At 40.4% G+C, this 17,242-nt stretch overlaps 1 protein-coding gene across 1 annotated transcript in view; it reads right to left on the bottom strand.

Annotated features, from left to right (window-relative positions):
* CUBN (cubilin) overlaps window positions 1–17,242 on the bottom strand; it is a 270,373-nt gene that overhangs the window by 35,450 nt on the left and 217,681 nt on the right. The window contains exons 57-59 of the mRNA XM_082617071.1: window positions 14,672–14,872; window positions 12,130–12,259; window positions 8,134–8,351 (exon numbers count right to left, since the gene is read on the bottom strand). Coding sequence (XP_082473197.1) covers window positions 8,134–8,351; window positions 12,130–12,259; window positions 14,672–14,872 — 549 coding nt within the window. The remainder of the gene's footprint in view (window positions 1–8,133; window positions 8,352–12,129; window positions 12,260–14,671; window positions 14,873–17,242) is intronic.

Genomic DNA, 17,242 nt, shown 5'->3' with positions numbered 1-17,242 from the left:
AATTCCTTAATTTTGATAGAATTTTAAGAAATTTTACTAAATTGGAGGCCATCATTTGGGGTTAGAGATTTTTGTTATACAGAAATTTATTACCCTTATATTCCAATGGAATTATACTCCACATAACTGTGCTAATTCTTTACCATTATGCCATGCAAAGCTGTGAAGATAGATGTGACATTTGTCTGTCAACATCGGAAAGAAAATGGGCTTTTACTGTATGTGTATATGAATGCATATATATTAAATTATTTGTAAATATAAATGTTACTTAAAATATAAATACTAAACATATATATTTTATGTATATTATATTTATAATATATAAAATATATTTGTATCATAAATATAAGTATACTATAAATATATAATTATGCTATATTATTTTTAAATAGTATATTTTACTAAAAAATATTTTTTTCCTTTCCTTATGGGAAGGAGGAAATAGTGACTGCTGCCAGTTATGTGCAATATTTATATAGTAACAGGAAATTAAATGCACTATTTAGCACTAGATACAAATTGGAAAGCAGGCAGTGTCCAAGGAGACGATGAGAATGGAGAAAAGTAGCTCTATCTCCCCAAAGAGTTAGAAAAGAAAAGACTTGCCTTTGAGAAAAGTCACCCCCAGAATCCCTCATCGTCCTGAGTGTGTTCACTGATCTCTACAAAAGCGATGTGGGCATTTTAGGAAAAGGATGAATTTGGGAGACAGTCCTACCTGATTCCAAGCTTGGCTTTACCTCTTATAAACCCTTTGACTGCAAGCAAATGACCTAATCTCCTAACTTCCGTGTTCCTCCATTGTAAAATGGGATAATCCCTGTCTCAGGGGTAGCTGTGAGGATTAGGTGAGAACATCCATGCAAAGCCCCTCCCACAGAAGCTCAGTGACAGGAGGTCATTATCTGTATGCCTTGGGCATACTTGACATCTTCTCCTGGGGGTGAACTGAAATGAAAGCTACCACACAAAGGTAGCAGATTTTTCACATCTCAGAACAAAGAGAAGAATATAGTCCCTGCTAATGTTTTATCTCTAAACAACTGTTTACAAGTAAAGAATTTTTTTCAGTGTTTAATGCTGACCAGGCATAAACATGACAGTCTGCTTTTATGCTGCTGGAAACACTACATTAAAGCCAGGCCCAATGAATAAGGATAATGATTATTACAGGGAATCTATGCTTATAAATAATTTAATCCTAAACATCCAGTTGTTGGATGAGTTGCATTTTTAGGAGGGCTGGTGTTGTTTAGGTTATGCAGAGTAATTGCTTCCCAGCTTCTTGTTTAGTTCAATGTTTTTCAAAGTGTTATCTTATAATTTACCACTAACTCAATTTTATCACTTAGCTTGGTCTTCACAATACCTTTCATTTTCCCAATGACAACCCTATCCTTCAAGACCAGGGGCAGCAATCCGGTCATTTAAGGAGGGGGTGAGTGGGTTAGAGCACAGACTGATATTGGAATATATTTTCATAAAAACCTTTTCTTTTTCTTTTGGCTGATCTGGAATTTTACTCCTGCCTACTGCTTTTGTAAGGTTTTGGTGAACTAAGCATTTGTTAGTTTCTTTATCACAGTCCCACATTCTCAGCTCAGCAAAAAACCCTCGTCAATAAAACCCACAAAGGAGAAACTGCAGATAACCTTGTCTTTGGCATCATCTCCCAAGGGATGCCTAATCAGCAGTGAAAGTTACAAGACTTAAAAAGAGCGGAAATAAGCTTAGTCTAGTTTTCTGCAAATGGGTTTACAATTTCAGCTCATCTCCTTGTCAGACTTCATCAGAGGGAGCAAATGACATTAAGAGGACAAACAACACTGCTATCCAATAATATCCCCATTTTCACTAAACTGAGGGTTATTTGAGCAGTGACTTAGGAAATTATTCACTTTATAATTCAACTACCTTACTGCAAGTGTACTTTTAAAAGTAATGTCGTCTGGCAGCTAACATCAGGCTGCTAGGAAGCACAACAGAGACATAGACACATCGATATTTAGTGTCACTGAATGTTTTTCAGCTTATTTTTTTAATGTTTAGCTATAGAACTTTAGAACGCCCCTCCCAAAGTCCAAACTTAACACCAAAACTGTGAAATTTAAAAATAACTAGAAGCAGTAGTCTGAACTTGATGTGTTGTTACATTTTCCTCCGTTTGCTGTGGTTATATTTTCCATCTTTGAGGCCCCAAACTGGCATCAGCTTTCTCTGTGTACCTTTCCTCCTTCCCCATCCCCTCTTACAAGTAAACTCCTGTTCAGCCACCTCCACTTCTTCCCACCACTGCCAACTGTCTTCCTGTAGCATGTCTGAGAGACAGTTTCCAGATGTTAAGGCAGCACGTAAAAATCCAGAGACCAGACGCACCACCTGAATGTTGAGTCTGACCCTGCATTCCTAATTCTCTAAGGATAAAAATCATCCAATTTACCACCCCGAGTAATAGCTGAATTATATGAACCATGACTGCATATTGAGAATGAGACCAATCTAGATACAATGTATAACATATACATATTATACATAATATAATGTGATTATAAAGTAAGCATAATTTATCCATTTATTCTTTAATTCATTCGCACAGCCAATATCGATGGATTGATGGAGTAACAGTTACGTGCTAGGTGTCTGCCAGGCCTTGGAATTTTATTGGAATTTAGCTTTTGATTTTGGCTTTAAGTTATAAAATGTACTTTAGGGTCTGCTGGTTAGATTTCAGCGCACCCTGGAGCGGTCCTGTTGATAATAATGACCCGTCTCTCCCGCTCCTCTGCCTTAGAGAGAGGGTGGGGTGGGTCATGGAGCCCTGTAGAAATCCAGGTCTTCAATATTACTTTCTGATCCATATCAGTCTTTCTCTTTGGCGTCTAAGGTACTTTACAGAAATTACCTACTGCATCTCCATCACATTCTTAAAAGATAGAATGTAGTAATATTTCAAATTGAACTTTTTTAGTGGATAAAAGCTGAGCTCAGCAAAGTTACAGGACTTTTCTAAGGCATCTCACCAGGCAATGATGTAACAGAGCCATTGGTCTCGTCACCTGCTCCCTGGTTTACAGCTCTGCCCATTTGGGCGTGTCTCCACCTTTGTCCTTGTTAAACATGTGCCTTTGTCTCATAGCGAGGGTCTGTGAGTCTGACCTTAATGCCACCTGACTCATTCTCTATGTGGCAAATACCCCGGGCAGAGGGATACAGAGAGTAGCCCTCATCCTCAGCCCAGGAGCTGTGGGCAACAGGGGGCTGGAGCTTCAGTCATGTGTTCAGGATTTACAGCCTCTGGAGCCGTGAACCTCTGGTCACTGACGTCCTCTTGTCCCTGAGACCGCCATCGTCTCCAGGGTGATGGCCTTGCCCTTCCGGGACATGTCACCCTGAAGGAGACATGCTTTACTTTCTCCTTGACAGCCCACGGATCCAAATGCCCACAGACCTCAAAACGAACTGCACCAAGTTCAGTTTTTGACCCTGACATTTTGCTAAAGGGTTATATGATACATTACTTAAGAAAACAAGGTTAGTTACTATGGTCCAACACAGTCAATAAACATAGTTTAAATCCCTGATCTAATCCTGTATCTACAAGTTTTGTATCTAATGGGATGAGCACATCAAAAACAGACTGACTGGGCCTGGAACATAACTGCATGAATAAATGTTCTTTCCTGTCTCACCCATCCTCCAAGATGCACGGCTTCAAGTAAGAAATAACTGCTTTATTATTTCCTTGAGCAGCGCCCAGGACAGGAAGTGCCCCTGGCTGGGGGTGGGGGAGGGGGGTTAACTCAGGTTCTGTGTCTCTGTGGGAAGCTGTCATGAGAAACAGAACTAGGAAAGGGGGCTTCCCTGGCAGCACAGTGGTTGAGAATCTGCCTGCCAATGCAGGGGACGTGGGACTGATCCCTGGTCCGGGAAGATCCCACGTGCTGCGGAGCAGCTAAGCCCGTGAGCCACAACTACTGAGCCCACGAGCCACAACTACTGAACCCGTGTGCTACAACTACTGAGCCCATGTGCCACAACTACTGAGCCCATGAGCCACAACTACTGAGCCCGTGTGCCACAACTACTGAGCCCATGAGCCACAACTACTGAGCCCACGTACCACAACTACTGAGCCCACGCACCTTGAGCCCGTGCTCCGCAACAAGAGGAGCCACCGCAGTGAGAAGCCTGTGCACCGCAACAAAGACCCAACGCAGCCAAAAAAAAAATTAAATAAATAAAATTTTTAAAAATAATAAATAAATAAATAAAACAGACTGACTGAGAGGCACTCTGGCGTGAGACCAGTACAGTAAGAAGAAATGGGGGCTTTGATGGCTTAAAAACACGTTTGCAGGTCTGAAATGCTCCGTGAGTGACACAGATGAGCACAGCCAGAGCTGAAGCAGACTCTGGTGGTAAAGGAGGGGCAGGAACTCAGCAAGCAGAAGTGGGTAGAATAAAGGGTGCTCATCAGTGTTAGTTCTGCACCGTGGAGCTTGCCCACTTTGGCCAAATCCATAGGACTGCAGGCTTTTTAAACTTCACAGGATCACGGACACCACTGACAATCGGGTGAAAGTTGCATACTCTCCAGAGAAACGCTTAGATCTGCAGATAATTTCAGAGTTTCACAGATCCCAGGATGAGTACTCCACTGGTTATCAGTTATCGGGGATCAATTATTCATGTAGGGGAGGAGTGATGGGGAAAGCGGGAAGGCAGGTGTATTTCACAGGTAGGTATCAGCTCCCGGGAAGTGCTGGCTTTTGCTTTCTCCTTACCTTCCAGCCCGTGCACGTGGCCCTTCATAGCAGAAGTTCCATAAAAGAGGAAACCTGATTTCACCACATAATTCATTAGCGACAAACTAGGGGGATATTTCCCCAAAATTTGTTCTGACCCATTAGCAATACAAATATAACAAATGCCCAAGGAGAAGTTATCTGATAATCATATTATTGTATGAGCCGGCTCTTTACTGACTTCGGAAAAATTAAAGCAAATGTACATAAAGTATTGTCAAGTGTGGAATCAAAATAGTGAGTTTGTAAAACTCCAGTGTTTAGGTCAAGATAAGCTAAACAGATGTCACAGACTAAAATGGTCTCCTCTTCACATCAATTATTTATTCAGGGAAGATACTGTCTTCCAGGCTAAAGTGACAGTTTTGGAAACTAAAATTCACTGTCCCACCCATAAAGTTGTTTTTTCTCTCTTTACAGGACGCCCAGGGCAGTTTTTTTTTGTTAATTTTTTGCTTTATAACAAATTTAATCAGTTATACATATACATGTTTCCATATCCCCTCCCTTTTGCATCTCCCTCCCACCCTCCCTATCCCACCCCTCCAGGCGGTCACAAAGCACCGAGCTGATCTCCCTGTGCCAGGGCAGTTTTAAATGGACAAGACTGGGGGGAAAAGTGCATCTTATTAGCCAAGTTTAAGTGCTTTGTATAGATCTGTAAGAAAAAGATTCTATAAACCCTAGAATTCAACGTACTCTTTATTGTTTCTTCCTCTTTTCCTCACCATAAACAACAAAAAACAAACCAAATTGAAAAGCTATGTAGAGTGATCAGTGAATTTATATGGGTGGTCTTGAAAGGTTTGTAAGACCAAAACAGTACAAAATTATAACAATCGGTGGTTCAGAAAAAAAAAAAATACCACTAACGATCACTTAAAATTACTCCTTAAATATTCCCAAGCGGCAATAGCATTTATACGTGAAGAAGAGGTGAGAGGCATGCAGGCGTAGCACACTGGAAGGCAAGGAATGAGAATCTATTTCTGCTCTCTGCATGTAAACCTCTTCTCTCTCTGTGACCAGAGGAAATAGTTATTCACTGAAAGTGGCCAATGCTTATGGATGAGCAGGGCCTTTGACGGTGTAAGATTATTCCTTCTGTGCTACTTCAGTTCAGTAAAATCACCTTAAGTCGGCAAATGTCTTTTTGTAGCTCAGAAAAATGTAATAATTAATGAGGCTAGGGAACACTGGCTCACTTGGAAGCTTTCACGCGGGTGACAGCCGTGTGGAGTACTTTAGGATGACTTCAATGATCATGTGAGAATACATTAGGAAAAAGAAAAACAACTTGAAAGCAGGTAGCAAGAGCTATGCAATTATGTGTCATTTGATTCTAAAGTCTGTGCTAAAGGCACAAATAAACAAGTTCTCTTGTGCAAAAAGTCTCCAAAGGAAAATTAATTTTTCTTTCAAAATAGCCCTCTGTGTTTTATATGACACTTCACTTGGGCAATTCCATTAAGGCAATGCTCTCTGTCTGCCCATGAGACTTGCTTTCAAGTCACTGTTGATACAGCTAAGTAGGGTAGGTGGCAAAGTGATTTTCTGATACAATTTGCACCATGTCTGCGTTTTCTTGGGAAGCCTTCAAAACACAAATGTCTAATTGGTCCCCTCAAGAAATGCATGAAAAAAATCACACACCAAATGTAAAGAAGGTGAAGGTGAGCTCTGCTTTCTATCAGAGGGCTGAAGGTCAGCCACAGCACGGGGTAAAGAGGAAGAAAGAGTTTGAACGGTGAGTCCGGATTCTTATCATAGAAAACCTCCCATGTTTCTCTGAGTCTTCACAGTAAGCGATTCGTTTTATGAGCGGTTTGTTTTCAGAACGTTATTCACTTCTATATTCTAATGGAAGACTCGAAACACCTCCCAGAGCCAAATATAAATTATCTTAGACTGTGCCACTGATGCTACGAGTACGGATAAACAGACAACAGACCGGCTAACTCATACGGCAGGGCTCCCCAACCCCCAGGCCGTGGACTGGTACTGGTCCATGGCCTGTTAGGAACCGGACCACACGACAGGAGGTGAGCGGCGGGTGAGAGGGCGAAGCTTCATCTGTTGCTCCCCTGTCGCTCGCATTACCACCTGACCCATGCCCCCGCCCCCATCCGTGGAAAAATTGTCTTCCACGGAACCGGTCCCTGGTGCCAGAAAGGTTGGGGACCGCTGTTTTAAAGAATTCAAAGTTCCAAGTTAATTTTTTATAGATAATTCTTTCTCAGAAGCAGTGGGAATAAACGGGGGGGGGAGCTATTTTTGATTGATCCTCTCACCCAGCTTTTCCTTTTACCTCTAGATGACTCCCAGATCACCCCCTCTGCCCAAGCTGCTTCTCAAGCTTCAGTTTCCTCCTCTATTTCTCCATTTAGATGTCTCATAGGCCCTCCAACCCAAAATGATCCAAACCAAATACAATATTTCTTCCCTAAATCTTAGCCTCCTAAGGCACCAGTATCCAACAAGTCACTCACAGAAGTCATCCTCAACTCCTGTCCTCATGTAATAAGCATCAAGTTCCCAACACTGTACTTCCAAGGTATTCTACCTTCTGAATACCTCTGAGAGTTCCATCCTTCTTCTATTTTTATTCCCACTCTGTTAGTTTGAGCCTTCAACCTTTCTCATCTGGAATTCTGTGATAAGCTTCTTCCTTCCACCTTCCTCCACTCTGCTACCACTATGATCTTTCCAGAAGTCCAGTCAGGCTGTGCACTCTTTATTTAAAAGTCTCCCAGGCTCTTCACCATTTTAAGGATAAAGTCAACAGAGGCTACAGGGCCCTCTTTCTTGATCTGGACTTTGCTACCTATAGGCTTAACTTCCACCATTTCCATGGGTGACAAAATGAGACTCAGGTCTCATTTGAGATGGCGGTGTAGACAGACTGTCTTTAAATACTAGAGAGACACATTTGTTGAGTGATTTTTTGTTTTTACTCAAAATACACCATATGTAATTTTTTTTTTTTGCGGTATGCAGGCCTCTCACTGTTGTGGCCTCTCCCGTTGCAGGGCACAGGCTCTGGACGCACAGGCTCAGCGGCCATGGCTCACGGGCCCAGCCTCTCCATGGCATGTGGGATCTTCCCGGACCGGGGCACGAACCCGTGTCCCCTGCATCAGCAGGCGGACTCTCAACCACTGCGCCACCAGGGAAGCCCCACCGTATGTAATTTTTAAAACCAAAATTTTATGTGACATATTCCTCTAAACTTAAATGAAGAGCAACTTTAGACAGGTGAAAAAAGTTAAACAAAGCAGAAAACTAACAGTCATGAAAACTAGATTTACACATGCAAACTTCTTACCCAATGTCTGCCAGAAAGATATCCTCCAACCTCTTGCTGTTTGAAACGAATCTGTCTTGAACACCAGGAGCATACTATTACTGCTGCTCTTAACACCCGGTGGAAGTTCGGAACTGCAGAATTTGCCAAGAAGGGGATCGCTGATGGTAGAACCATCGTACACTGCCAGGTAGTCTTGGGAGCAGAAGGTGGAGGAAACCACATCAAAATCATTGAACCTGTGAAATGAACCTTGTTAATAATAACGTTCTCCATTTGGATTTCCATTAAGTTATAGATTTAGTTCTTATTTTAAAAAAAAGACAAGACAAACGCCAACAGCATCCAAGTTTCACTTGACAGGAAACGTAGAAACAGTGTACTATTTTACTGATCAGTTCAAAAGTTTAGAGGAACGTGTTTGAGAGACTAGAATACAGCAAGGAGTGTCATAAGCTCTGGGGATATAAAGATGAGTAAGATACAGTCCTGGATTTCCAGGGGTTTACAGTCAAGGACATATTAAATCTACTTGACATAAAAGTTTTGATAAGTTGAACTGATATTTATTTATCTTTCAGCAACACTTTAGTTTTTCAGTCTCATTAAAAATAGGGTATTTACTCTGTTCCCTTGTTATTTTTGTGAGATCAAGTGGTACTATCAATCTCTTTTTTGTTAATGGGAAGAATGCTAATATAATAGAGTGGAAGAAATGCTGGTTTTAGAATCAGAGCTTTATTCTCATTCTCAGTCTATTTCCTTCTTTTTAAATGGAGTTTATTCTAAGGTTAAGTGAAATAATGTGTAAGAACCAAATTATGGTAACTGGTATGCAGTAGATGCTCAAAAAAAAAAGGACAGACCCAACAAATGATCGTTATTATTATGATTTTGAAAACTAGGAATAAGAAATAGTTATTCCTCATAAAAGAAATAACAAATATAAAAAACCAATGGTAGGAAAGCATGAACTAAATTCTCTTGAGTCTTATTTAACTGCTATAACCAGAAATTCACATTTCAGATCACTGTGGTCGTCACGGGCATGTCACCACTCATCCCAGCGCTCAGCCTTCCTGACATTTGTTAGGATTGTCTTTCCGTGCACACTTTGAGGTCTGATGTGGCCCTGAGACATGCTCTGGCCACAGAAATGTAAGCAGGAGTCATGAGTATTACTTTTGGAAGAAGTTTTAAGAACTACTACTCAGTTTGCCACACTGCCTTCTACTGCAGTGATGATCATGGAAGCAAATGTAGAAATGAGTTTCCATCAACCTGGGCAGCTAAGTGACCATGATGAGAGGAGACTCCTTCCCAGGCCACGTTGGACACACTCATATGAGTGAGAAATAAACTTGTTGAGTTAAGCTACTGTGCCTTGGGTTGTTTGTTACCACTTATAACCTATCCTGACAGATACATCCCTGACTTTTCTTTCATTGTCTAACATAGTATTTTTTTTCTTTTCTTTCCTTTTTTTAAATTGAAGTATAGTTGATTTACAATGTTGTGTTAGTTTCTGGTGTACAGAAAAGTGATCCAATTACACATATATATTCTTTTTCATATTCTTTTCCATTATGGTTTATTGCAAGATATTGAATATAGTTCCCTAACACCATATTTCAATCCAGGTCTTATGTTTGTCATTTCAAGTAACTATTCCCAGAGTTCCCAAACAAAGAAGGCTTCCTACATGGATTCTCTTAAGGATTTTTATGGTGGGTTTATTATAGCTTATTTTTTAAAAACCTGTTTAAATTATTTGATGTCCTGTCATCATTTTTCTAGGTTCTTCTTCTTTCTCAGGTGTTTTTGTTTGTTTTCCGGGTTTTGGTATTTTTGCTAGCCTCTGTAATATATAATATATAATATGGAATAATTTGAAAATATCTCATGATTAAAATATTTCCTTTAAGAGGCTTAAGAAAAAAATGATACAATATTTTAAAACAGGTTTTGATTGGCTGAATGTTTTCAAACTGATGATAAAGATCAAGATGAAAAATTTAATTTTCTTTAACCACATGTAACATTTAATGTTCCTATAATAAAAGAAGGCAAAACAATAGCTAGATAATTTCCAAAAACACTACTTTCATTTTTATTTTCTATAGACAATACATTTATTTTCCACAACGTGAACCCATGAAGATAAAAATCTGAGTTTCCAAGAAGACTCAAAGCTGTTTTGGCTTTGCATCATTTTCCCATGACAGCACAGAAAATATCTGCAAAAGCCCATTAACAGAAAACGTCATGAGGCCGGCCTATTTTGAGAGCCTAGAAGGATTTATGTTTTACTAATGTCTACAACTTCTTCAGTACCTAGAATAGTATCTGTTTCACAGAATGTAGGTTCTTAGAAAGAATGTAATAATTTTCCAAGTGTGCTGATGTGAACTTTGACTATGGTGAGCCCCAGGGCCCAGGCAAGAGCAAAAAATATACACATATCATAGCATATGCTCTAATCCTACACGTGTAAGAACCAAGTATTGTGCCACGACAGCAAATGACAAGAACCGTTCCTTACATTTCCATTCGGAGCAGGTGATCCCTTCACAGGCCTCCTGCTCCTGGCCATTGGGCATTTTTTGTTTATTCTTTTGTTCCTGGGCCTTAAAGGACTTTTTGGCTTTGGGGCACAGCTTCTTTACAAATAGTCTCAGGTGGGACCTGCAGTGTTCTCCAGGGTCCATCCTGTAGACCACTCACTGTCTGATACAGGAAGCAAACCAGGCTTGATGAGATGTGTCTTACAGTCCAAGGACCCATTTGATATATGAGGTCCCTGGAGGTAAATTATGGAGAGTTTATGACTGGGGGGAGAGAATGTGATCACTGACATATAGGAGGAACGGAGGTAGGAGGGGTCCTAGCCCATTAAGCTTCTATAAAAAATTCTATATTGCCATGAACTACACCATATGCTGAGTTTCAGAGCTTTCCACCATATGCTGTATATCACTGAAACACAGGAGTTAGAAATTCATCATCTCAGATGACAGCAATAGTGAACTTTGTCACTCAGAGAACTGGAGGTTGCTTTCCCTTTATCAGTCTTGTTGGAAGTATGCAGGATCGGGGAGAATTTTCCTGATGATATAAGATATCTCATATAGCACCAGTTTAGAGGTGTTCTGATATGGGAATACAAAGGAATTTCTTAAGTACTTAGAAAATTCACCCTTTGAGAGAGAGCATAGGGAAGTATGAAGGACATGGCTTGGGGAGAAGATCAGTCTGATCCGGATTCTGATTTTGACTCTTCATTTAATACTATATCACTTTGGCAAAGTTATGTGACACTTCTGAGCCTCAGTTTTCTCATCAGTAGAGTGAGATTAATAATACATACTTCATCTGACTGTTTCAAGAACTAAATAAGAGAATGGTGGAAGTGTTCACTAAAGTTCTTTGTGTATAATATGTGCCCCCAAGATGGAAACTGTTTCCTCTTGCCCTCCCCATGCCCTTTGATTTAAAGATAGGCTTATAACTTTACACCCCAGTGTATGAAGCTACTTTAAAACTGTCGGAAAACTACAACAATTGTTTGAACCGGTGGAGTGAGTGCCTGTTTTTCCCCTGAATGACCACTGGCTTGCGTGGAGGGTAGGGGCCCATTTCCCAGGCTAACAGGATCACACCGCATGCTTACGTTCCCTTCCTCCGGATTCCTGTATGTGCCTCTGATGAGAATCAGTGCTCCGCATTTTTTTTTTTTTTTTTTTTTTGCGGTACGCGGGCCTCTCACTGTTGTGGCCTCTCCCATTGTGGAGCACAGGCTCCGGACGCGCAGGCTCAGCGGCCATGGCTCACGGCCCCAGCCGCTCCGCGGCATGTGGGATCTTCCCGGACCGGGGCACGAACCCGTGTCCCCTGCACCGGCAGGCGGACTCTCAACCACTGCGCCACCAGGGAAGCCCAGTGCTCCACATCATTAAATGAACACCTTTTCTGTAAACAGAGCTGGGAGGATTTTCTTAAGAAGGTAAACGGTCTTACTTGAGCTGGATTACTCTGTCGTCCCTGACGGTGATGGTGTACAAACAGCGCATGTTGTTCGGGTACGCAGAGTAGGAATAGAAAGGGCTCTTGATGACCCCGGTGGAGAGGTTGAACACACCACCACAGGCTGCAACAGAAGGCGCGGAACAGGCAGAGGATGGTTATGACTCATGGCAGAGGAGAGTCATTTCCAGACATTCTTTACTATGGTAACTTTTTCCCCAAGAGAGATGATAATTATTTGTCTTAAAGCAATGTAAACCTCTCTTTATTGTGCTTACAAATACTTCAGATTTTTCCACTGAGTTAGAGGGAAAAAGACAGGAAGGGGTAAAGGCAGGGAAGAATGTTTCAAGGCACCTCTTGGGATGGACTAAGTCGGAGCCAAAATAACGGCCAGAGCGACAATAATGAGAAAGAACGTGTCACACGCTGGAACATAATTGTCCTTTCTCTACAATGCAGTGACAGATTCAGAGGGACAACAGTGATTGCTGGAAGTTTAGAAAAGCTGTGCAGACTCCAAGGCACGTTGTGGGCTTAGGAACCCAGGAAGGACTGTGATCTAAAAATCTTAAATAATATGGCTTGGAGTCTCCTATGTCCATGACAGACTCCTGTAAGGTGTAACTTTAGAAATCACTTTTGAAATAATGGAGTTTAGTTCCCTCTGTGGGCTCAAATGCGTAGCTCTTGGGTCCCGTGTATTTCTATTTGGTCGTGAGACTGGTAAGGACCATACTTGACCAAGTTTTATTACCAATCCTCAACAAGCATGAGGAAGGTAGGCCCACCCCGAGTGAAGCAATCAACAGCCCACAGCCCTTAGTTACTACGACTAGTCAATAAAACAACAGCCATAAAAATAGAATGAAATCCCATTATACAAAATATAGAATTTTTATTTTTTTCGCTTGGCTTTGCATATAAGGAGGATTACTTTGTGCTGTGCAATGATGGAAAGTGCCCATTCTCACAGCAGTGAGAAAGGTTTACAATTATTTTACTTTATGATTCTAAAATTATAGTAAGGTTAGTATATTTTGATGATATTTTTATGGTTTATATACTATCAATGGATATATTCCATTTACATATCTTAGAAATGATAACCAAATAGTGGCTGCCATTTAAGGTTATTAAGGTAATTTTTTATTTGTCTGTTTGTTTATTTTGTCTCAATTGAGCCCACATTGCAGGGAAAGCTATTCTCTCTATGCCCATAATTATTCATGTGCTCAGGTCCCTGGGTACATCTGCAGTGAATTAAATGTTAGATTTGTGTAGCCATTAGTCTATTTCATCTTGTTCACAATCATGTGGTCTCTGAAAGCTTGTCAATGCCTAGAATAACTCCCAAATTTGTACATTGTCAGGAGTTGAAATTTCGATACCAATAACCCTCTTTAAAAGAGACTCTCATAGTAGATACTGTGGACCCTTGTATACAGTGTTTTAGGAAAATGAGGGATTAAAGAGTAAAATAATATAAAGTGGGGAGGAAACTCTCCATAACACTAGTTGTACCAAAAGAATAAAACAAGTCACCCCTTCTCTTTATCCAACAGACAACTGGGGGAAGGAATGTTCTGTTTGTGCTAACAGAAACCCTGGGCCACACAAAATCATGCGTTACAAACGGGGCCAGGCCTCGGTGGCAGTTAATGTGCACAAACCACGAAGGCCTGTTTCATGAGTAAATAAACATTTTCAGGCTCTTCTGTGGATGGGAACAATAATTTATTTGAAAGAAAACAATTTGACTTTCTACCTTTAGCAATGGGTTTTGTCAAGTAAAGATCAAACAAACATTTTGCAAGATCTTTTTTTGCCCGTGTTACTGAAGTTAGGATGATGTGGAAAAAAAAATGCTGTCAGCAAACCAGCCAAGTTTATTGCAGGAGAGGAAAAGACCATTCAAAATAGGGAAATAGAATCTTATGATTTTCAAACAAACATGGATCAAACTGTCTACAAAAAATGAAAAGATCTTGGTAGCTACAAAGGTCTTTGTCCATTCAGTGGCTTGTCTTACCCTGATTTTGATACAGAGAAGCTGCAAATTATCATGTAGTAGAATACATCCATCTTTTCTTTTACGACTTGTGCTTTTTGCATATTGCTAAAAAATTCTTTCCTACCAGAACATCATAAAGATATTCTCTTACATTTTTTCTAAATGTACAAAGGATTGTTTTTCAACAAAGTGACTTGGGAAAATGAAATAGGCACCTGGACAGTCCAGGCCAAAAAGTCACTTCATGCAATGTACGAATAACTGAAGGTAGCAGTTCGTTCTAACTTAAACTATCAAAAATAAATCTCAATCTTCCATTTGATTTTCAAAGAGTAGTTCTGCCAAAGTTCATGAAAAAGGGCCTCCCCTTTTTTTTTTTAAGACCATGCACCTAATTGATAATTTTCTCCCTTAAGGTCTCTGAGTCTTCAACTTGGTGATGTGTGAATACAATTAAATCTCCTGATGAAAATTGCTCGAGAAAAAAAGAAAATTCCAAACTACATCATTATGGATACTCACGGGTTATCCTATAGAAAAACTTGAATCCCAAGTCCGTGGTGTGTGCATTTGAGTAGAAGTTAAGCAGCACGGGACCAGAGGTGGTGACAGGGGACAGGCTCTCATCCCCACACAGGGTCGCCAAAGGCGTGGAGGATAAGCTGTAACCCCTGACTATGTGCACGCCGTCGTTGACACAGCTTCCCGTTACAGTGGAGCGAGCTGAACAGGGCATGGAACAACCAGAAGCAACGTAAGTAATAATCAGAAGCGACATAAACGATCACACGAAAATGTGAGGACGATTCACGCAATTTACACAGAAATTAAAATGAGACTCAACAGCCATTTTAATAAGTCGCCATTTAACTTGGTTTCCTGATGAATGACCCTCACGCTAGTTACAAAACAAGCACAGGGGTGAGGAAACAGGGAGAACTTCACAACCGTTGAATCCTACTTTGAAACAATCTGGAATTTTCTTCCCTATAAAATGACTCCTTTAATTCAGTGATTAGAAACTGGGGACAATTTTGCCTTGCAGGGACATTTGGCAGTACCTGAAGACATTGTTTTGCTGTCATGCTGGGGTGTGCCACCGACACGGCGTGGGCAGAGGCCAGGGATGCTGCTAAACGTGTTGTAATGCTCAGGGCTGCCCCAGGCCCCCTGCCCCCCACCACAACAGGGATGACCCAGCCCCAAGCGCCAAAGTGCTGCTAAACCTTGCGTTTAACCATGACGCTTATACACAGATAAAGGACTCCTACCACAGAGACGTCATTAGAATCTCAATGTTAATTAAACAAATGTTCACACAAACAATATTAGCTTAAGAGTTTAGTGATTGTAAAATATATATCATTGTTTTGTTTTCTAATTATAAAACAGATATATACTCCAACCCATTCTAAAGAGAGATACAAAACAGAAAAACAAAAAATTTAAAACACTTTTTTTTTTGGTGATGGGATGTTTTTAATTTGCATATTTTGGGTTGTTTGTTTTTTTTTTTTTTGATTTACAATATTGTGTTAGTTTCAGGTGTACAGCAAAGTGATTCATATACCTATTCTTTTTCAGATTCTTTTCCCATATAGGTTATTACAGAATACTGAGCAGAGTTTCCTGTGCTATACAGTAGGTCTTTGTTGGTTATCTATTTTAAATATAGTTAAGGAGACTTTTATTACTACAATGTATCCAGTCATTTTTATGGGTGAATTATATAGTTAAAAAATTAATTGGAGACTTCTCTGCTGGCACAGTGGTTAAGAATCCGCCTGTCCATGCAGGAGACACAGGTTCGATCCTTGGTCTGGGAAGATCCCACATGAGCCGAGCAACTAAGCCCGTGTGCCACAACTACTGAGCCTGCATTCTAGAGCCCCCAAGCCTCAACTACTGAAGCCTGCGCGCTCTAGGGCCCGCGTGCTGCAGCTACTGAGCCCACACGCCTAGAGCCCATGCTCTGCAACAAGAGAAGCGACCGCAATGAGAAGCCCGCGCACCACAACGAAGAGTAGCCCCCGCTCGCCACAACTAGAGAAAGCCTGCATGCAGCAATGAAGACCCAACACAGCCAAAACAAAACAAAACAAAACAAAAACATTGATTGGGATCATCCTGCACATGATCTTTTGTAACCTAATTTTTATTAACATGAAATAACATAACATCATGCATTTAATATGATTAAATATCTTTTAAAACACTGAATTTAATGCATCTATCAAATTCTAATATATAGATGTGCCATACTATGTTCAATTAATCCCCTACAGCTTAATAATTCTATCTTTTCTAGCTTTTGTGATTAAAAATACTGTTGAAACAAACATTTTTATCTATAAATATTTGCAGAAGTTTCTCATTATTTCATTAGAATAAATTTTTAGAAGTTGAGTTACTGGTACTAAGGTAAAATTCTTTTTCAGATTTATCAAACAGTCCTTTGGAAAAGTGTTACCAATTCACAGTTCCACAGAAATTTAGGTATCTGACATTTCCCCCATTTCTACATTTTCATCCCCACGTAGAGAAACCTTGTACCCATTCACAGTCACGCCCCATCCTCCCCCTTTACTGTTCTCCCAATCCTAGGCAACCACTAACCTACTTTCGGTCTTTGTGGATTTGTCTACTCTGGACATCTCACATAAACAGAATCATATATATACAATATATAATATTCAGCCCTTTTTGACTGGCTGCTTTTACTTAACATAATGTTTTTGAGGGTCATCCATGTTGTAGCATGTGTCAGTACTGCATTCCTTCCAAGCTCAATAGTATTCCATTGTACGGACAGACCACATCTTTGTTTATCCATTTTGTAGTTCATGGACATTTGTTTTGTTTATACCTTTTGGCTATTATAAACAACACTGCTATAGATATTCATGTACAAGGTTTTGTGTGGATACGTGTTTTCAATCTCTTGGGTAAATAAGTAGGAGTAGAATTGCAGACTCATATAGTAACCCTATGTTTAATGTTTTGAGGACCTATCAGCCTGTTTTCGAAAGAGGCTGCACCATTCCGCCACCACAACAGCAATTAGAACCAGCATGAGAGTTCTAATTTCCCACA

The sequence above is a fragment of the Mesoplodon mirus genome (assembly GCF_964341445.2).
Source record: "Mesoplodon mirus genome assembly, chromosome: 4".
Classification (NCBI taxonomy): domain Eukaryota; kingdom Metazoa; phylum Chordata; class Mammalia; order Artiodactyla; family Ziphiidae; genus Mesoplodon; species Mesoplodon mirus.
The sequence above is the reverse complement of the archived record's forward strand: the minus strand, read 5'-3'. Positions and strand labels throughout refer to the sequence as shown.